The sequence below is a fragment of the Oculina patagonica genome, chromosome 11, assembly GCF_052425735.1.
Source record: "Oculina patagonica isolate OP01 chromosome 11, crgOcupat, whole genome shotgun sequence".
Lineage (NCBI taxonomy): Eukaryota > Metazoa > Cnidaria > Anthozoa > Scleractinia > Oculinidae > Oculina > Oculina patagonica.
In genome coordinates this window covers 24101025-24122880 of record NC_135768.1, presented here as the reverse complement: position 1 = coordinate 24122880, position 21856 = coordinate 24101025, and the positions used below count along the sequence as shown (strand labels likewise).

Here is a 21856-nt window from a genome sequence, read left to right as displayed (position 1 = left end):
AGCTTGAAACGCGACGAAAAATGAATCCGTATGCGTATCAACAAGCACAGTTACAGCAACAGCAACAACAGTATCAGTACCAAGCACAATACGCTCAACAACAGCCATATTATTACGTTCAACAAGCCGCTCAACAACAAGCGTATCAGCAGACGCCACAACAGTACACTCAATATGGAGCAGTCGGCTATCAAAATCCCCAAACAGATGGCACTGTAGCACAATATTCTGTTCAAGGATATCCTCAAGTTGCTGGGGCACAACAGTTTGTGGCGGCTACCGTCACAGGACAAAACTATTATGCCACGACCGCTCAAGTCAGCCAAGCTGGCACTGGTCAAACAGCCGTCCAGCCACAGCAACAACAGACCGGCAGTGACGAGCAACCGCCATTACCACCAGAGCAATCAGATTCTTCTTCTGCTGCTGCTCCTCCTCCGTTGCCACCTGAACCAGCACCGGCACCAGCGCCCACATCAACAGCAGCAGTTGAACAACAGATCACAGAAGCACAGAGGCAGTATCAGGAGAAATATGCACAGTGGCAACAACAGTATGCACAGTGGCAGGCTCAACATCAGAACCATCCTGATCAGAAACAATACCAAGAATGGCAGAAGCAAATGAGTCAGTGGCAACAGCATAACCAAACTCTGCTACAGATGAAAGGGGCAGACAGTCAAAATCAGCAGACGACTCAACAACAGGCTGTGACGGGGACTGTGAGTTCGCAGGGTCAAGGACAGACTGTTATACAACAGCAGTCGTATCAGACAGGAGGGACACAGCAAGGGCAACAACAACTCTATGAACAATATCAACAGCAACAACAACAACAGCCATATCAACAACAACAGCCCTATCAACAACAACAACAACACAGCCTATCAACAACAACAACAGCCCTATCAACAACAACAACAACCCTATCAACAACAACAACAACCCTATCAACAACAACAACAACCTAATCAACAGCAACAACAACAACAGCCATATCAACAACAACAACAACAACAACCCTACCATCAACAACAACAACAACAATCCTATCAACAACAGCAACAACCCCATCAACAATATCTTCAAACCCAGCAGCACCAACAGCCATCTCAGCCACATTTGGCTCAAAATAATTCTGTACAAAATCAACAAGACCAACACCAGCAGTATAGCCAGCAACAAGGCCATAATTACCATAACCATAAACAGCAGCAGCAACAACAAACATGGAAATCACAGCATGAACAACAAAAGAAACCAAACTGGATGCAGAATCAGAAAGGTAGCAGCAATCAGAACTCTCAAAATTATAGTAAAGGATCAATACCAAAAACTATTCCTGAATTGTTGCGAAGCCAGCCAGTCGCACCTCACAAAGCCACATCACAGCAAAATCAGCTTCCAAACTGGATGCAGTCTAGTAAAACGTCGTCAGCACCAAGTCAGCCAGAACAGAACTCAAGGTGGTCACAACCTACCACAACGACATCAAATCAACAACAGAAAACTGCAGTTACTGGCAGTGAGGCTAAACAACTTCCAAAGTGGTTACAGGCAAAGCAGCAACAATCATCACAAAGGAATCAACAACAAGAACCAAACTGGCTGCAAAAACTTGAAAATACTGAACAAGAAGTCAAACAAGAAGCAGCAAAGAAAGCTCTTCAAGTTAGTGACGCGCAGAAGAAACAAGTTCCAAAATGGCTGCAAGATAAAGGTGTAAAAAGCGATCAAGGTCAAGCTGCCACTCAAGGCAAGCCAGCACAAGAGAAGCCAACTCCAAAGTGGCTTAATAAAGACAAGCCTTTAGCAGATGGTAAACAAGCAGGAGACCAGCAGAAACAGGCTCAAGTACCAAAGTGGCTTCAGTCTAAGACATCAACTGCTCCATACAGTACTACAACACAAACATCATCAGCCTTCTGCTCCAGTAACCATAAGTCCACATAAACTGGATCCTCTGAAGGAGCTGCAGTTACTACGGCAACAACAGGAACAACTTCAGAAGCTTCAGCAGCTTGAGAATCGCAAGAAACAAACATCATCTGTGTCAAGTGTTACTGAGAAATCAGAATCAAGTTTCGTTACCAGTGCGAGTAAGACTGAGTCTGTTACAAGTGATTCATGGTCACAGTACAGCCATGGGAACTGGGCTACGCCAGGTCAGGATAGGAACAAAACAAATACTGCAGATCAAAACACAGGTTAGTTGATTTATTTTTTGTTTCATTTAAATTACCGGTAACTGTGAAAATGGTGGCTGGAGAGCATTTTGAACAACATGTACATGTATGTATGTACATATGTTGTGGTTCACGGTTTTGTCCTTGGTTCAAATTTTATTTTCCTTTGTTTTAAACTCATTATCTTACATTTCCATACCCCAAAACGAAGGAAAATAAAATTTGAACCAAGGATAAAATTGAACCACAACATACATGTATACATGTACATTCAAGAAACAATGTGTCAGAAAGAACCCTAACCCTAACTTGAAACTAATGAACAGCATTTTTACAGCAAAAGTCTTGATCCATAATATGAACAATGCAGCTATATTTTTCAACTGTATTTTTATTATGCTGGGAATTCTTTTTTTACAGGTTCCACTGAGAGAAATTTGAAACAGAAGGGCACAAAGCAAGCCTGCAAATTCTTCCCTAACTGTCGTTTTGGAACCAGCTGTCATTTTCAACACCCTCCCTGCAAATTTGGTTTGAGGTACTTTTTTGTCAGATATTACATCATAAGAAATAAAAAAAAAAAAAAAAAAAAAAAAAAAAAAAAAACATTATATCTCTATAAATCTTAATGCAGTTGATTGTATCATTTCCATAAGAAGTCTTCCTTGGTTAAGGAAGTTATGTTACAGTAAGTACAAAATTATTTATGTAATGTAGAGCATCGAAGTGTACATTTATACAGAAAAAAGGTACATTTGTATGAATTAAAAAGTACACTTTATGTGAACTAAGACAGTGTAATTAAAAGTTTATAGGTCCACTGTATGTGTAGAGTTGAAGGAGTATAATGGCACTGGCATACAATGTACATGTAATACTTAGAGTGCTGTTAAGTATAGAAAAATACAATCATGATATTATAATTTTTTACATCAGGGCTTAAAACATTGTACCATAAACTGCAAACAAACACGTTTTAAAGTCATCATTAGGGTACGAAAATATGATCACCAAATGAATGTGACGTAACCTTTTTTCCAGATGTCCAAAAACTGAGTGCATATTTGATCACAGTGCAGATTCTTCAACAGAGGAATATCCAGATGAACCTCAGTACCAAGGTATAACCTTTTATGTGTTAAGAAGTAAAAACATTCTGCCTGAGTAAAATAGAAGCCCCTGGATGAACAAAGCATCCAGCCTTCAGTTATTAACCCAATTTTATTGCATGTAGGTGATTTTCGAGAGGAGTCAGGATCATATGGCGAGAATTATATGGCATTTTCAGGAAGAGGAGATCAGATTCCTGGTATTGGCGATGGTGAAATGCCAGTGGTACAGGCAAACACACAAGAAAACACTGACACCACAGGTCAGAAAATCAGTGTCTATCATTCTTACATCCGCTTTCAGTGTTATTTGCATAGTGGCTTTTTATCAACATCCATCTTTCGACGTGCTAAACAGACCACACGGATCACACTCTGCCAATCACAGCTCACTAGCATGACCTTCTGAACTTATGGACTTATTTGCATTAAATCATCGCCGGTATGCATCTGTTTTGATTGGTTAATTTCAAACAGCATGTCAAAGACAATGTCAAAAGACGATGTCGAAAGTTGGATGTAGAAAGATAGCTATGCATTAAACACTGAAAGTTGGTGTCATAGCATGACCAACTAAGAAATAATAATAATAATAAAAAGGTACCGTAAAGTTCCGTGTATAAGCCACACCCTTAGATAAGCCGCACCCCCGATATGGAAACTCAAATTTCGAAAAAAAAAATAGAGACAAAAAAGTTTGAAGTTTAAGTGAAGTGCTATTAGTAAATTAAACAAACAAGGGCAAACAAGCATGGTTTCAAAACACTGACACGGCAGTTGTTGCAAAGTTTAATATGATTTAAGTCTTATGAAAACAAAATTTCACTTGTCATACCTCTTTTTTAGTTTGAATTCACAATATCTTAAACTTGAGATGCTCTCTTGATATCATTTTTTCAAGATAATCACTTCTAAACACTCGAGAACACTCGATGAAATTCGTACGCCAATGAATGCTTAGTAGCCAAGCTTTGAAATGAAGAGAGGAGTCTGGGCATGCAAACAAACATGGCGGCACTTTCTTTCGGTTTGGCTCTCGGAAGAAACAACCTTTTCAAGATTCTTGGAGACTGCTACCCGCAACAGGATAAAAACTTCATGCAGAATAGGAGACTGATAATCCAAAAAATTAATTCGCTGTGAAGGTCAATAAAAAAGCGAAGTGGTCGGGCATTTTTTTGTCTCGTGAGTACTTGCGGCTATCTTGACGGAAAGAGATGCCTCGAAGTGACCGGCAGGCGTCACTGCAAACAGCTTTGCAGAGGAAAGAAAAGGCAGTGAACGACAACAAAGTTTTCAGGTTGTTATATGTTTATTCAGTGATGTTTTGAAAAGTTTTTTGTGAATACTAATTAGGCCTTTGGGAACTCCCACCAGAGATGTTTCCGTAGATAAGCCGCACCCCCGATTTTTCACCAAAATTTTGAGGAAAAAGGTGGGGCTTATACACGGAACTTTACGGTACTTAAAAACGCATTTTACAGCCTGACGGAGACTCAATGCTTTTTACAATTTTAGTTCTATTCCTAATCAAATAAACGCAGTTAAAAAGAAAAGTTTTAAGTCTTGATTTAAAAGAGTCAACTGTGGAGCACTGTTTGACTACAATGGGCAAGTCATTCCATAGCTTTGGTGCAATCACTGAGAACGATCTGTCACCATATAGTTTAATTCATTACAGTATAAGTGCAAGTTTCTAAGTCTAAATTTCGGGTTTTTTTTGCATGTTAACAGCAGGTGGAGAAAAGAAAGATGTCAACACTTACCAAGACAACAGTTTCCAGGACAACAACTATGATGTAAGCAATATGCTATTGTTAGATTGGTTTGAGCAAGACCAACAGCACCAGGATAGTTTTCCAGGCACTCTCTGCATCAATAATTTGCCTAATTTTTTGCATTGGTTTGAAACTTGTGTTCCTGTCTTCTTTGGTTTTCGATTGTATTTGGGAACAAAAATAATATTGTACTCTTCTCCTCCTGGTAAGAACATTTATTTTTTGAACTTATCATATTAAAGGTCAAGAATTGCTTCCTCTTAAGCTCAGACAATACTGTAAGTATAACAGGCAATCATGCAAGTCCAGGAATAATTTACAATGTTTCAATCCTGACATTGCATAAGTCAGTCCAGAAAGAGCTAACAGTATTAACAGTATTATTTTATTCCAAGTTGCGCAAGAAAACGCATGGTATTTCAAAGATTGAAACAGACTTAATAAATTAATAAAACAAAATTCTTAGAATTGTTTTGTTTCTTACAAAGGTTCACTCTGATTTTTTTCCTTTCAAGCCATCTCAAACGGATTACATGGAGGTTGAGGATGACCAGTACAAAGAATTGGAACAGACAAAGAAAGAAGGAGAAGCAGCAGTTCCTACTGACAAAACTCATTCTGCACCTGACCAAAGTGACACACAAACTGCAGAATGGCAGCACCGTGACCCTCACTGGGACAGACCACCATATCATCAGGGAGAACATTCCACTGAGGCCCCTCCTTCAGATAGAGAAAAGCCCCCACATGAATCAGATTGGCCTCCACCTAGCGAGAGGTACCCCAGATGGGAAGGTGAGCATCATGATGAAACCTGGGACAGAAGAGACTGGAGACCACCATATGATAGATATGAAAGGGGGCCAAGACCACCTTTTCCTAGAGATGAAAGGGATTTTGGGCCTGGAAGGCCTGACAGAGATCGAAGGCCACCCTTTCCAGGGGATGAACGTGACAGGCGATTTCCTCTCCCACCTGATGAACGAGATAGAAGGCCTCCTTGGTTTGATGATGCAAGACCCCCATTCCCAAGGGATGAACGTGATAGACCCCCCATCCCAAGGGATGAGCGACATCCCAGAGATGGTTGGGATGGACCGCCAAGGGAAGGAGATGATCGGCAGCCACCTTTAATCAGGGCTGATGATGAAGAAGGTAAAGGTGAAGCAGATCACAAGCTTCCTGAAAAAGAATCTGGCAAGGAGAAAGACCAAGCACACGAAAAGACATCAGATGCTCAACCAGCACAGAAACAGAAGGAAGAGAGGGACAGACCACCATTTCCAAGAGATGGGCAGGGCCAGCCTTCTTTTCCTAGAGATGAGCGGGACCAACCACCTTTCCCAAAAGATGAGCAGGACCAACCACCTTTCCCAAGACACGAGCGGGACAGGCCACCTTTCCCCAGAGACGAGAGGGGCCAACCTCCTTTCCCCAGAGATGAGCGGGACCGGCCACCTTTCCCTAGAGATGAGAGGGACCGGCCACCTTTTCCCAGAGATGAGCATGACCGACCACCTTTCCCTAGAGAGGAGCGGGACCGGCCACCTATCCCTAGAGATGAGCGCGACCGACCACCGTTTTCCAGAGATGAGCATGACCGACCCCCTTTCTCTAGAGATGGGCGGGACCAGTCACCTATCCCTAGAGATGAGCGGGACCGGCCACCTTTCCCTAGAGATGAGCGCGAACGACCACCATTTTCCAGAGATGAGCATGACCGACCCCCTTTCCCTAGAGAAGAGCGGGACCGGCCACCTTTCCCTAGAGATGAGTGGGACCGGCCACCTTTTCCCAGAGATGAGCGAGACCGACCACCATTCCCTAGGGATGGAAAAGATTGGCCACCATTCCCTAGAGATGATTGGGATCGGCCACCATTTCCCAGAGATGAAAGAGATTTTCCATTTCCACCAAGAAGTGGTAGGGATCGTTGGCCACCACCCCCTAGGGATGAAAGAGAAAGATGGCCCCCATTTCCTCGAGATGAGATGGATGAGTTCAGGTGGTCAAGAGAACGTGGTCCACCGGGCAGACCTTTGTCTCCCCCTGGGAGAGGTGGAAGGGGAAGACCCCCGTTCCACGAGGATGAAAGAGGAAGACCTATATCACCACCACCCTGGCCTCCAAGACGAGGACAGTCACCCCCGGGGAGAGATTTCAGAGGCAGACCTCCACCTCCTCCTGAGGAATTTGATCGGTTTGGCCGCCCCTTGCCACCTCCTTCCTTTGATGATCGAGGGAGGTCACCGCCAAGAGACTGGGATAGGAGAGACTGTAAGTACTTTTCAGCTTGACAATAATCCTATCACATAAAAGTACTTATTTATGATTAAGTGTAATGTATTTGTTTGTGTTATTGATGTAAATCTGTCAAGTTTCTAACCTTATCAAGTGCTCCATCTGTCAGCCAAGTAATGGTCTTGATGTCTGTCTTAAAATGATAGGCAAATACTGTACTGTTTATTGGGTAGGTTGCTTCCTGATAGTAAGTTAATTGTTTCTTTCTTTCTGTTTGGCAGGGAGAAGACCTCCTGGAGAAGAGAGATTTAGAGAACCTCCTCACCCAGACGATCACTGGAGAAGATCACCTCCACCCTTCAGGGATCATCCAGATCGGTTTCCCCCTGACCACCCTAGAGAACGAGAAAGAGATGATAGGAGAGGTCCAGATGATAGGTGAGTGACCTCTTTAGCCTTGTTTGTTTGTTCTCTCATTTCAGACCATGTGATGTTACCCTTGAGAACTATCTCTTTCAAGTCCAAACAAATTCATGTGGAAAGGAATGAATAATTTCCAGATAGATAAAGGAAAGATTCTCTGGAGAACATCACATGATATAAAAAATGGGCAGTTTACATATGTAGCTAAAGAGGTCTGTTTTACTTAGAAAGGTGGCTGTTGTAAATTCAGCTTACAAATGGAAAAATGCACTGCTATTCAAATAGCTGACGAGAAAAAATCAACAAGGCTAGAGCTACTGTAATATTATCAACTGCTGGTTAATTTTCTTGGTACAAACAGATTTTATGATAAGCGACCTCCTCCAGACAGAAGACCTCCATTTGATGATTACTACAGAGACCGACCCCCCTACCCTGAGGATCACCCTCCACATGACCCTGCTGCTTACCCACCCCACCCTGAAGAGGGAAGGCATCCAAGTGAGGCACCAAGAGTAGAGAAAAAGCCAGAGACTGTTCCTGTTGAGAGCATTCTAGACCCTCCAGGACGGGAATCTAGACCAGATAGGGTAAGACTGTCTACCTTCATTACAGGGTACTGTTGCAGTAGTGTACACCGTACTGTTGCATCTTGACAGAGTTTTTGATTTTATTGAGTTTTTGATCCAGTTCATGCAAAAGTGGACCAAAATGATGGTTATAAAAAAGTTGCCAAAAATCAATAAAAACTTTGTTAGTGGCAATGGTACAGCACACAGCACTATGAACAGATTGGTTTATTCCAGAAAGAATTCATTTGAATCATCTGATAATACATTTACCATTCACTGTAGATTCCAATGAATCAATGTGTTTTATGTTGAATGACAAAAATAATTATTAATTCCAGTAAGCAGGTCATGGGAATGAAGGATTTAATTAAAAACTCCCTTTAGTTAAATTGGAGACAATGTGTGGAAACTAGCATAGAGAGTTTCAAGCTGACCGTGTTGCATTTTCTATTGTAGATCGTCATCATTCTCAGAGGCCCACCAGGAAGTGGCAAAACACACGTAGCCAGGCTTATAAAGGTGGGCAACTTGAATGAATCTTGAGAAAGAACAGTGATACACCAGGCATAACTAATCGATGACATCAATGACATCAATGAAATCAATGAGTAATCAATGGGTATCGATTGGTAATCAGTTGATTAGTCATTGATTATTGCCGATGATCAATGAATAATCGATGACTAATCGATAGGCCACAAAATTTTTTGGCTTCGATTAGTCATTGATTACTCATTGATCATCGCCAATAATCAATGACTAATCAACTGATTACCCATCGATTACTCATTGATTACCAATTGATGTCATTGATCATCTATTAGTTATGCCTGGTGATACAGGCACGGGCCTGTCCTCAGAGTAATTCTCAAAGTAACAAACAACACAATGTTTTTTTATGTTTATCAACTATTGCGCTTGTGATACAACTGCTTACATTTATGTCTATCATTTGAACTGGAAACCATTCCCTGCCCACTAAGTGTAAGTAAAAGAGTACAAAAATGACTTCGAAGAACATCATCCCGTAATACTGAACTCGAAAAATTTCTTGGATAACGGTGGCTATATGCCCTGGTGAGACAACATCATCTATGCAGGCCAAAGATCACTTTTGTCACTGCAGTATTGTAGATACATAATATCTGAAGAACTTTCTTGTCTCTCCCATCAGGACAAAGAAGTGAGCTATGGAGCACATGCTCCACGAATCCTAGCTTTGGATGATTACTTTCTAATGGAGGTGGAGAAATCCGAACAAGACCCTGACACTGGAAAGAAAGTCAAGAAGAAGGTGAGGATGAAATTTGGATATACCAAGTGCTATTCACACACTGCTTGGGAAGGAGATGAAAACCACATAAATTATTATTGTGCTTTGGGCAAAGATATCTGTGACGTAAAGCTTGCTCTATTCTGTCAGAAAACTGTTCATCAGTGATAATTATGTTGCAGTGACTTTTTTCATTTGGGATTTAGAATAACAATTTAACTCTTTTGTGAAAGATGAAATATTCAGCATGTTGCGAGGGTAGGACAAGGAAAAAAATCTGAGTCCATAATGGGAATTGAACCCATGTCCTCCTAAACACCAGGTGGGCGCTCATCCACTGAGCTACGAGAACTCATGGTGAGCAAGGTCGTTAAACCATGAGCTATAGGATAAGTGGAGTTTGTCTAAATTAAAAGCCAATATCTTACCACTAAAGTCTTTTCTTTACTACTCTGTTTACTTCTGTCGTTGTTTGATCACAATACATGGGTAACCAGGCTTTTATTCAACCGAGAAGACTTGGATGCTAACAAATTTGCATTTGGAGTGCCCCTGGCCACTCCCCGAAAAAAAAGCACCATTTCATGCCTTTGGGGGTAGGTATTCCTACATGTGGACCACTAAGCTAATTTGCATTTGGGACTATGTGTATAATACCATGGGTAGGAAGATAATCCCTTCTTTCGTGTGAAGCTCGTAAGATCCAAAGGTGGCCATTTTCCTTATAAGGAATGTAAAGGTGGCCCACCTGGGGGTTATACAAAGGAAACCATTCATTCACACAGGGAGTGGGATGAGGTGAACATGGGTTTACCCGAAGTCGTTGGAGTCTTGCTTAATTAAATGGTTGAATTTTGCGACTATGATTTGGGGTTAAGAACTATTAACATCACCTTTGAAGTAAATTGAAATAATACGAGCTCGCCCGCTCTTACTACTTTTCTTTATTTTACTGTCATAATCTGACGTTCTAATGTTGAGAGAAATATTTAGTTTTATCGGCTACATTCCAGAAACAGTAGTGGATTCTCTGATGACAATAAATTGCACGCCGCATGTAAATAATTGTATTATATATACGAGTCGAAAACATTAAACAAAGAAGCGCTCACAAGCTTAAATTCGTCAAAAAACCTGCATAAAAACTAACTCACCCTTAGCGGAAATTTTTCTTATTTATTTTATTTCAAAAACTCAGTCGTAAAAGCCGATTTTTCGAAGCTTAAATATTCACAACAACAATTACTGAATAGATTTGAATATTCATATTTGTAAGTTGTGACAACACACAGATAAACACACGCATAGAGTTCAACGCCTGTGTTTTCCCGTTCATGCTGCACCGGTAAAAAGTCACTCGTTGCTTGTTTAGGCAATTTAAGACAACTCCAGCTTACTCCATAGCGAAAGCTTTCAAAAATAACGAGAACGACCACAAAACGATCCGAAATTTACATTTGTTCCACCGTTGAGTTGCGAACACCTCTTAAACAAACCAAAATTCATTTCCGGTTGCCAAACCTTTCTTCGTCCTTGTGGGGAAAGGCTCAAGTTTGTCGCCTTTTTATACCTCACTAGGGGATTGAGAGTGCTCGTTGATCTTACGAGCTCAACACGAAATTAAAAAACAATACCCATTGTTTGTTCAGTTTAGTGATTGGCCAAAAAACAAAATCTCCTAGCAACAGTAAAAGTTTTTCCTACCCAGTGTTTTTATTATTCGCCGTAACACCAAATGCAAATTAGTTTAGCATCCAGGTCTTCTCCATTGAATAAAAGCCTGGTTACCCATGTGTTGCGATCCAACAACCAAAGTAGTAAACAGAGTAGTAAAGAAAAGACTTTAGTGGAAAGATATTGGCTTTTAATTTAGAAAAACTCCACTTATCCTATATATAGCTCATGGTTAAACTAGGTTTATTTTACTCTTTTGTTTTACAAACAGACAAGGGATGACAGTGATCTTACAACTCGACAATGTCAAACGTCTGTAAGACCTAACATCTTAGTGACCTAAGGCACAGGGTCACATCAGTTTTTGGCATTTTACAAGATCATTTTATTTCATGTGAAACACAGTCCACATCACAGCCTTACTTATAACATTTTACCATTGTATATCCATTTTCTTTTTCAGGTAACTGAGTATGTATATGAAGAGGAAATGGAAGAAGCGTACAGAACAAGTTTGTTTAAATCCTTCACTAAAACACTGGAGGATGGATTCTTTCCTGTTGTTATTGTGGATGCTATTCATGACAAGGTGAGACAACAGAGCATATTATGACTTGTTGCAAAGTGATTTTAAATTTAATGTTAATCATATATGTAGTTTGTAATTCACTTGACAATGAAATTTAAATAACATGATGTCCAGTAAAAATTGTCAAGAATAAGTTACCAGAAGTGTATGACATTATGACTCTCTTCCAAAATCTACAGGTTGAACATTTTGAGAAATATTGGAGTCATGCAAAACAGAAAGGTTTTGAGGTAAGTATCTTCATCACTGTATGTTTCAAAAATAAATCTTTGTTGGTGTTATTACTTTTGGAATTGTGAAACTTATATATTTAACTGCTAGTACTCCCTTAACAAAATAATCTAGGTGTATATTAGTACAATTAGTGAGTACAATTAATTTTGGTGTCAGGCAGTGGCATTTTCTTTCAATTCCTTCAAAGCCTGAAATTATGAAGAAAAACAAAGGACAACATTAGGAATGAACAATTTCCTAATGTATTGTGCTTGTACTTCATAGTGTATAAAACCCAGGTCTGAAAAACTTGGGATGATTTTAGACATCTCATCAGGTGAATGTCGCATTTCGAAAATTAAAATATGTTCCATTAACAATGGATGACATTTTTGACGTTTAACAGGTGTATGTTGCTGAGTTAATGGCTGATGCTCATGCCTGTGCCAAGCGAAACAGTCACAATCGCACCTTTGAGGACATCAACAAGGTATTTACTTGAATTTCTTTTGGCTGTTTCACTATAAAGTGCAAATCACACCAAAGCTATGTAGTTACACTCATGGAGGTGTTATGGATGTGGTATAACTGACTGACTGACTGACTTTTCTCTTGTCATAATGAGGATATTGTCTTAACTTCCTGATTGATTGATTGATTGATTGATTGATTGATTAATCAATTTGTCAGATGGTTGCAGCCTGGGAAGAGACGCCCGTCCATCATCTACGACTTGATGTACGATCACTGCTACAAGATGCTGTCATTACTGAGGTGCGTACTCTGATCCTGCCTCTAAGCTGTGCACATGGTAAACGTTTAAAGACCAAATTTGATGCCAAAAAGAACTTACATGTACATCCATGTGGCTTGTTGAACTATAATAATTGTTATTAGAAAAAACCGTTTCCCCAATTAGCACCACATTAATAAGATCATTATTGGTTTCATCGTTGGCACTGGTTGCTTGTTTTTCCTTTGAGCTTTGATTGGTCTACTCATTTTGTTAATTGTGTGTGTTTTGATTGATCAGCTGAGTGATGTACCTTATTTATTTATTTTTTAAATGTACCTTATTTCTTGGCACAGGCTACCATCCTTTTCCTTTCAAACTTGGCATGTAGTTAAAATTTTACCTTCCTTTTTGCAAGTCATGTTTGTATTTTTCACTAAATTATTTTTATACTTATTAGTGTCAATGAAGATTGCATTTCAGACCAAAAACGTCTGTCACATATGGTAATGATTTTTACACAGGTTGAGATGGAGGCTGCAGATGAATCTGCTGCTGTGGCAGATGAAGGACAAATGGAAACACAGGAGCAACTAGATGAAGACGAGGTAAGAACTAACTGACACAACAATTTTGTTTTACAGCAATAACAGATCACTGGACAAGATTTATACTGTGAGGTATGATCATAGATAGCATGCCACTCAAATGAGTGAAAAAAAAAACAACAACAATGAAACAGCAAAAAGGTTCTGACATTAAAAAAAACAACAAACAAACAATTTAAACGGTTAAAAATAAAAACAACCTTGTAAAAACAGCTTGTAAAAAGTGAAACTCCATAAAGGAGATGAAAGGCTGTACCTGGTAGACATGCCAAGTAAATAATTAAGTTGATAACAACAAAGTGTATTGTTATGTGATATGAATTGAAAAAAAAAAAACAGTTCAAAGTTTACAAAATCAAAAAGCTGTATGAACTTCAATCAACAAAATAATACAATGTCAAAATGTAATAATAGTGTGTACTTTGTAAAAAGGCTAAATTAAAGTAGAACCATTCGACCAAAACAAAATGTGAAAAAGGAAAAGATAATGCGGAACATTGCTTTAAGAAAATATGCGCTGCACATATACAGCTGTTATTACAGTGTGCTGCAGTAGATGGGAATCTAGCCTAAAGGTAAAGTGCAAGGATTAAAGCTTTTGGGCTGTCCTATTTGTAAATGGAGTTTTTTTTAAAAAAAAAATGCAATGTACAACAAAGAAGTGAGTATTAAAGCAAAGGAAACATACAATTACTAAAACGAAGCCGAACAGGAAAGGGACAAAAGGGAAGCTTATGGAGAGACTTTCCAAGGCATGGGTGAGCTATATGGGGTCAAACGTGTCCTTTGCGGGGGGGGGCCCTATTGTGCCTGGTGTCAACACCTAACCCTTTTCTCAGAGGTAAATTCTCTCCCCTAATGTGCTATTACCCTTATCCACTCTCTTGAAACGTGATTGTTGTTTGGCAGTTCTCCCAATTCTTTGTGAAGATCAATGGCCCTGGTCAATGAACTTTTACCCTCTCAAACCACCATTCAAAGTCATGCACCGGACCCTATTCAAGATTAGAATGTTAAACAGTTATAAAAACATAATATTTCCTATACCCGATACTAATACACCGTAAACAGCACCCCTCTATTCTGAGGGAGGGCTAAATAGAGAGGTTGCTAATTAGAGGAGTTGTGGGGAATAGACACACTAAAAATAGTACAATGACCAGCGCATCTGCACAAAGCATAGGGGCGCCCCATTGAAAAAAATTGAAGTTCTATATAAATGTCATGAAACAAGCCCTTTACACCTTAGACGAAAATCTGACCCCAAGGGGCTTAATAAGATTCTTTCTGTAGACCTTGTTTTTCGTTTCATATCGTCATGTATTAGGACTTTTTTACACATAGCTCTTCATTCAAAGGTAAGCCCAGGGATGCGTTTTCAAGAACGAGTATTCTCGCCAATCCTCTTCACTCTAAACACCCCCCCCCCCCTCCCCACCCTCACCCTGGGGCCCGGAAAGTATAAAAGTAACGCATGTATACATCGTTGGTTGCAGTTTGTGCACCGTAGGGCACTCATGGGGGGGCTAGAGTAATGAGTGTTTATTGTCGTTCTTAGTTATTAAATCATATAAAAGTTATTAAGTACAAATGATATTATAGTGTTATTTGTGGTCGTTTTGTAGATCTTTTTCACAGAGTGTGTTAATTATTTCAGTCTGAGATACAGGTGCCTACACGCAGCAAATGGGAAGACATGGAGCCAGCGGAAGATAAACTGAGTAAGTAGCACTTCATGTAGCACTATGTCAAAAACTACTCATTCATATTTGTACTGAAAAATTCATAATCATAATAACCGTATCTAGGATTGAAAAAAACGAAATATGATTTTAAAAAAAATAAAAAATCGAAGACTACGAAAACCAAACAAAAAACTTTGGTTATTTTGCTGTGAGTAACGGCAATTGAATTATTTGGTGCAGAATTGTGTCGAAGAATGTCTGAATTACAACGAGGAGATTAACGACTAGTCTCTTTCTTTCATTCAAATTATTTGTCTGACAACTTTTGCACAAGGTTTCCATTTGAAAGGAATCCTTTGTTCAACATCGCATGCTGGTGAAAAATACTTATGAAGTTTTCGTGAGAATAATGTTTACAATTCTCAAGATATCGAAAAAGCGTTGTAGCATCACTGGAATACGAGTGCGAATGTATCATCGTCTATTAAACACAGCATTGAAATAAGCTCAGTATTGCTTGGTTTCTAAACTGCTGACTGGAAACGCGCAGAATCTGAAAAGTGTGCGACAAAACCTTGTTCTTAAAAAGCATGCTGCCGTATGATAGCAAGCTGAGTCATTTCACCGATGTTATTATCGTGTTATCCTGGAGTGTTAACGACCGAACAGAAAATAAGAAAGGTACGTTATAAAAGAAATAAGGCCGCAACAGTTTAACCTCCTGTAACAACAAAGCAAAGATGTGCAATACAGTATTACGTCCAATGATGTTTATAACTCATACTGTATAAAGGATGTTGCCATGTTCAGTTCAGCTGAGATAAAATGGATACCTGTGTCCATTTTATCCGCGCTGGACTATCTCAGTCAGCACATGTAGGTAATCCAACAAAGAGGAAGAGTATTGACGAAAAGATTTGACAGCAGTTAGTAAATTGACAGTTGGTAAGATAAATTAACCGTCATTTTAGATTTCAACGGCTGAAAAAAACAAATCACGCCTTTTCTTGAAAATGACCCCTTCAACCTATGGTTCAAGTCATTATTTTAAGTTTGGGGTTTGGTTTGAATCTTAGATAAACTTGACGGTATCCGACCGCTGAAGGGCAAGAGGAAGAGAGAAGAGTCGCCCCCATTCCCTCTGAGCGATGATGATGACCCGTATGACGAGCGCGAGGAAGACATGCGCATTGGCAAGAAGAGGGTGAGTAGTAACATATGATTCTTTGCGGGCGTTCTTTGTGTCGTCACGCGATATACAAAATGTATAAATTAACAATTGTAAAGCTTGCTGCGATGCATTCACTTGCTGTCATTAAGACAAATAAGGGGAACTTGTGTTGCGAGTCTGTAATCCTAGTCTTCATATGATAAAAATATTTTGAGACCTTCGGATTGCAGTACGAGTTCGAGATCGAGTAACACTCCCACCCTCGGTCCTACCCATTGCTAACTAGTTGAAAGAGAGACTTAGCGCGCGGGACTGGTGTATTATGTGATAATCGAAAGCGTGAGCACTTCGTTTAAAAAGTCATACTTGCGCTCGATCTCTTACTTTTTTTTTGCGGGCCCAAGAGAGGCCCGCAACCCTAATCTTGACAGTGACCAGCGGATTGCGTATTACGCGTGCGCGCCACGTTTATAAAGGCTATCTGCAAACCGGAAGTTGAAAATTTTGTTCTTCCACTAAGAACGATCGGAATGCAAAAAATGTGTCAATCACGACAGTTTGTCATAACACCGGAAGAGAAAAATCTTGTCTCGGGCTGGGTCGCACTAGTGTTACCCTGGGTACCAGAGAATAAAGACATGACTGACACCGGAAACCGCGCAAGAAAAACCTCTGGCACCCAGGGTACACTAGTGTAAAAAGTTGTTTGTTTTACAAAAAAATCTGTCATCAAATAGGTTTTTCTAGTGCGACCGATTTGTCAGACATTTTCAAAAATGAGCGGAATGTACCAAATTTTCAAAGATGCCGGCACTTAAAATTGCCAAGCTCTGGACCTCGACAAAATGCCTCAAAACGTCAAAAAAGCTATTAAGATGTCAATCGAGACGTAAAAGGGAAGTGAAAATTGCGCTAAAATAAAATTCTCCTGATTTTGGTGCCAACCTCGTCACGATATGGATCCTTCGTGGCCATATATGACTTCCAATGCTTTGCTAAAGTTGATTTCAAACCATGATCCATTTGGTCTTGGCAATAATTTGCCACCGATGCGGGATGTGTCGTCTTCACAGTCTTCGCCGTCTACGTTGCCTGATTTGGTGCTCATAATCAAACAGAACCAGCTGAATGTTTAAGTTGTGCAGGCATTAAATACATTGCATATTGAATATGCTTCCCATTCTAGCCTGCATGCAGGTTAAAAGGACTAAAATCCCATGGAAAGCTAAAGCTTCGTGCCGCAATTCCACGTTAACGTGACTCAATTCAAGCTGGATCTCGAATTTAATATTCTCCTGTTAAAACATTGTTTGGCAAAAATTGGTGCGACCCTTTACCGGAAACAGAAATTTGAGTGAAATTTTAACTCAACAAAAAAATTTTGTCCTCTAGTGCGACCCAAGAGCGATAAGAATGCGAAAAATCAACAGTTTGTCACATTTATAGATCGAGGCTTCTGTCTTGCAGACATAACGTTTTGCAGACGTTGTTTTATAGGTGTTGCTTTTGAGATCTGCTGTGATTGTATCACAGATAAACTACGGCAAAGCGAATGATTCCAACAACGGTTATTCACGAGAAATTCCTTATAACACTGACAACAAAGCGAGTTTGCCGACGGAGGAAATTCACACCGCGTGCTCGACTACACTTCGCAAAACTGTCAATCAAAAAAACAACTCTGATTGGTTCGCGGCAATAGGAAACGATAAAAAACATTCGTGACTTGAGCGTGATGCGTTACTCGACCTTACTCGGAATAATTTTCTTTTGTCCAGTGATTTAAAAACACTTCCCTCCCAGTACCTTCTCTTAACTGCATCGAGGCCCGCACTTTCTAACCTGTGGTTACCACTAGTTTGTAAATTTTTATTTTTTTAGCAATCTGCTTATTTTTTTATTTTTCGATCTCTTACTCGTACTCAGACCTGAAGGTCCTATTGGCGTTATTATGCATTCAAGCGTGCATACGTGCAGGCCAGCGCGTGAGCGTACGTGCGCGTGAGTGGGCGAACGTGAGCGTGCGTGGCGTGTGCGTGTCAGCAGGTCTACCGAAGCCTTAAAGATGTGACGTTGTTGTGTTCTTCAGGTTCGGTGGGCAGATCTTGAGGAGAAGAAACAGATGGAGCACAGAAGAAGAATCGGTTTTTGCATAGGTACCGACTGGAGCTTGTTAACGGATCCTCACGCTGAAATCCCCCGTATGTAGGGAAAAAGTATGGTGAGTTTAATAGTCCTGAGCTGCCTGTGTGGCGGGCCAGGAACACATGGGTTGGTTTGGAATCAGAGAAGTTTATTTGATACTATTCCGTATTTTTTTGTTTGGTTACACAGATTTTCTGTTTCAACGGCCTTGTCGTGCATTGTGACAGCGCTAGTACACCATGCAAATGACATGAAACTTGCTTACCACTGGGTGACGAGCAAATTTACTTCAGGAGTTGTTTCGCGTTACAGTGGTTCCAAACATTTCTGTTTCAATGTGTCGTTTTCGTAAAACTATAACGTAGCGCAACGGTGTCCCGCAAAAAAAAATAATCGCCTCAGTTCATCTTTCTCGCGGTTTGGCTGCGAGAAATCACAAAAAAAGAATCCTTTTCGTAGAAACATCCGGCACTGAACATAGGCGAATTATAGAGCAAAGTGGGAAAGTTCACAGCTGAAGTTAAAGAAAATGAAGAAATGTAACCATGTGCAATAAAATTATTGTAAAACACAATTGTGATTGTTGTTTTTTTCTGTTTTCGTTACACCTCTAGGTACCTCTGAAGCAGCGTCAAGGAGAGAGCGTTCGTCTACAGAACAACACCAGAAATCAGACAAGCTTCGTTGGGACTTTTTCATTTAACCCTTTGTCTCCTAAGGTTATAACTTCGTTATATAATGTTTGTGTCACGATAATGTAATTATCAACAACTCTCATTGAATATCCGGAATTAAGGTTTTCACGTACAGACCCAAAGAACCATCTTGTACAGCGCTATAACAAACAGTCAGCAGTGGTCATTAGAGTGACTACACTCTCAGGGCCAAAGGGTTAATTTACTCGTATTAACTTATTCAATAATTTCAGTCTTTTATACAAATTTTATTTTCAATTTTAAAGAAAGCCATTGTCATGCAAATGAAATAAGCGTGTTACCCTAGATCGCAGTAAAATGATAGCAAATCTTTCATAGGTTTTTGAATAAATGTAGGAAACGTTGTGTTGTGTTGAATGCTGCGGGGGTAATGTTCACCGGTAAAAATGCTGCGCGCTTTGCTGCAACTCCGTGCGGTTTGCGCGGTTTTTTTTTGTGATACAAAGATGGTAATTAATATTGATGAAGAAGATGAAAAACATCGTATACACCTGCTACAACGAAATAAAGGAAATAAAGTCAAACTTTTTTCCACTGTTATTCATAACAATCTCAAAAAAAAAACTATATAAAGCGAACCGTCCTTTGAACAAGCTTCAACCGAATACTTAATCTTGCGTTCGCGGAATCAAATCCAATCCTAAGTATATCAATCGAAATTAATTCCTTGTGTTTCTTGCAATTTAATAATTTAAGCACTGTACTAACACATACATGGAACACTCAATTGTTTCCATAATGTTTTACCGCAGTGCTCCCTTAAGGAAATTTTTCCGGCGTTTTTGTAATATTCTGAAGCACGATGAGTAAATACTGGTGTTCGGGTGCCAGCATTATCTCGTATTTCTTTGTTCGTATCCGGAAGAACTGAATATCATCGGTCGGGTCAGTCTCTCTTATTGTACTTCTAGCTATTGCTGTCAGTGCACTGCAGTGCTGGATGTAGTAAGTCGTTTCCATTGCATCTAAAGTACTGTGAATCGCCTGTCCTTCTCTATCCACAATTATTACCCCGACTACATTCTGGTGATCTTCAATTCGCTTCAGTACATCTTTGACTTCGTTGATACTGTGTTCAGCCATTGTTATAAAAACTGACCTGTTTGTATGCAAGCAAAATCAAATTATAACTGTAATCTTTTCACATGAAAAGAGATCATTCAACGTAATGTACTCACCCTTTATGCCGTTTGTTTCCGATCACGTTTTTAAGATGAATCTTGTTCGATGCGCTCGATTTTTTTCTTTTCCTCGGAATTGCGAACGGTTTAAAGATCGTACCTGATTTTTATATTGCTATCGTGAAGTCTGCGGGAAGAAAAATATCCACACAAACAAGACCGCTCTGTGTGATACGTGGATTATTATCTCGGCAGAGTAACTGTATAAGGTTTTCAAATTGATCAATCTGTCGATATGATTGTTGTCTTGTCCTCTTGTGTTCAACAACTCCGAACAAGCTTTTCCTGTCTCGATTATTCTCGCCGAATTTGCATCAGGTGTGATATGATGTTTTTACGAACGTTTCCATGGTTTGAATATATTAAGATCTGTTATGATCGAAGGTGTGAAAAGGTTTTTGCGTTTATTCGCCATGTTACACTTCGATCAAAAAGGAAAAAAAAGCCTCGATAATTATGTATCAGAGAAACTAACATGTCTATTTTTAAGTAGTAATTTTTTTTTTTTTCGTACCTTTCAAATGATTGAAACATCATTTGCGGAAACAAGAGGCTATGCAAATTTTATACAATTTGTACATCTGAGCAAATTTAAAAGGTACTCGGATTAATAGGCTTACGTGGTCTTTCGTATTGTTAATATGTCCAAGGTTTATTCCGAAACGCAAGTTGCAATAGTTACAGTTTTGTATTTTATCCGCTGCTCCATTTAAACAGACGGCAAATATAATGAAATTTATTTTTAAAAAAAAAAATCCCTTAAAAACCGGAAATACTGTTTAGGCAGGGATAAAGCACTTCATAATATAACTAGCTGCGACTATCTTATTAACGAGGACTTGTTCGTTTCCAAGTAGAGGTCTTTCAATTGAAGAACTAAGTGCGTTTAACTGCCGAACAATCAGCGTGTTGACAGCCGAGTCAATAAAGCCCAAGACACCTGCCATTTTCCGGCCTCAGGAAGTCTTTCTCATTAAATACTGTTTCCTTTGTTTCGTTCTATGTTGTTTTTCGAACTGAATGAAAAATACATACAAATTATTTCGAGCTCTAGTAATTACTGTTGTAAAGCGAAAACTAAAGTAACCAATCATAACGGTGGCGTAAAGCGCATGCGCCAATGATAACTCAAATAAATTCGCGTAACCGGGGGCAAGCGGGAAAACATGCAACTGGACATGCGATGCCACGTGCAAAGGCCAAACTACTTTCACGTGATTTGCTTAATATCTATCGTATCGGATCGTAACGTGGCCGCTCAAATGCAACTTCCTAACGCTCTCCTCGTCCCCCCCCCCCCCAAAAAAAATAAAAAAAGAAAAACATCTGAACTGATCGAAACTCGAAACATAAGCGCGTGAAAACAAGTTACTGGGCCAAACTACAGTCAACTCTCTCTAAAACGGACACCGTTGGGACCTGCTCCAACTGTCCGTCTTATAGAGGTGTCCGTCTTATAGAGGTGTCCGTTAAGAGAGTTGACTGTACTCTCTTTCGCCCGATTTGTGAAAAAAAAATACATGGCCGCTCCAACGTAAGCTCAGTACCCAAAGAATCAG

At 39.8% G+C, this 21856-nt stretch overlaps 2 protein-coding genes across 3 annotated transcripts; both read left to right on the top strand.

Annotated features, from left to right (window-relative positions):
* The first annotated feature begins 20 nt into the window (after positions 1-20).
* Positions 21-1015, top strand: LOC144629865 (uncharacterized). The gene has a single exon (XM_078488103.1). The coding sequence runs from the start codon at positions 21-23 to the stop codon at positions 969-971; it is 951 nt and encodes a 316-aa protein (XP_078344229.1). The 3' UTR covers positions 972-1015.
* A 660-nt stretch (positions 1016-1675) lies between these two features.
* On the top strand, positions 1676-21375 carry LOC144629860 (uncharacterized). Of its 2 annotated transcripts, none has more exons than XM_078488095.1 (19): positions 1676-2207; positions 2607-2724; positions 3228-3307; positions 3421-3558; positions 5033-5094; positions 5589-7350; positions 7596-7752; positions 8099-8327; positions 8766-8828; positions 9484-9603; positions 11720-11845; positions 12025-12075; positions 12465-12548; positions 12749-12832; positions 13316-13399; positions 15057-15120; positions 16161-16288; positions 18345-18456; positions 19015-21375. In XM_078488095.1, exons 1-19 carry the CDS (start codon positions 1817-1819, stop codon positions 19101-19103), a joined length of 3942 nt encoding a protein of 1313 aa, XP_078344221.1. In that variant the 5' UTR covers positions 1676-1816; the 3' UTR covers positions 19104-21375. The 2 variants fall into 2 exon arrangements, with proteins under 2 accessions (XP_078344221.1, XP_078344222.1); XM_078488096.1 differs by having other exon boundaries at positions 18345-18476.
* Positions 21376-21856: the final 481 nt, after the last annotated feature.

What these genes read in the sequence shown, in the direction of transcription:
- LOC144629865 (XM_078488103.1), top strand. Translation starts at nt 21, where the DNA reads ATGAATCCGTATGCGTATCAACAAGCACAGTTACAGCAACAGCAACAA.
- LOC144629860 (XM_078488095.1), top strand. Translation starts at nt 1,817, where the DNA reads ATGGTAAACAAGCAGGAGACCAGCAGAAACAGGCTCAAGTACCAAAGT. An exon ending in AGATGAACCTCAGTACCAAG is followed by an intron (nt 3,308 to 3,420) that starts GTATAACCTTTT and finishes TATTGCATGTAG; the next exon opens with GTGATTTTCGAGAGGAGTCA. An exon ending in GCCAGCGGAAGATAAACTGA is followed by an intron (nt 15,121 to 16,160) that starts GTAAGTAGCACT and finishes TTTGAATCTTAG; the next exon opens with ATAAACTTGACGGTATCCGA.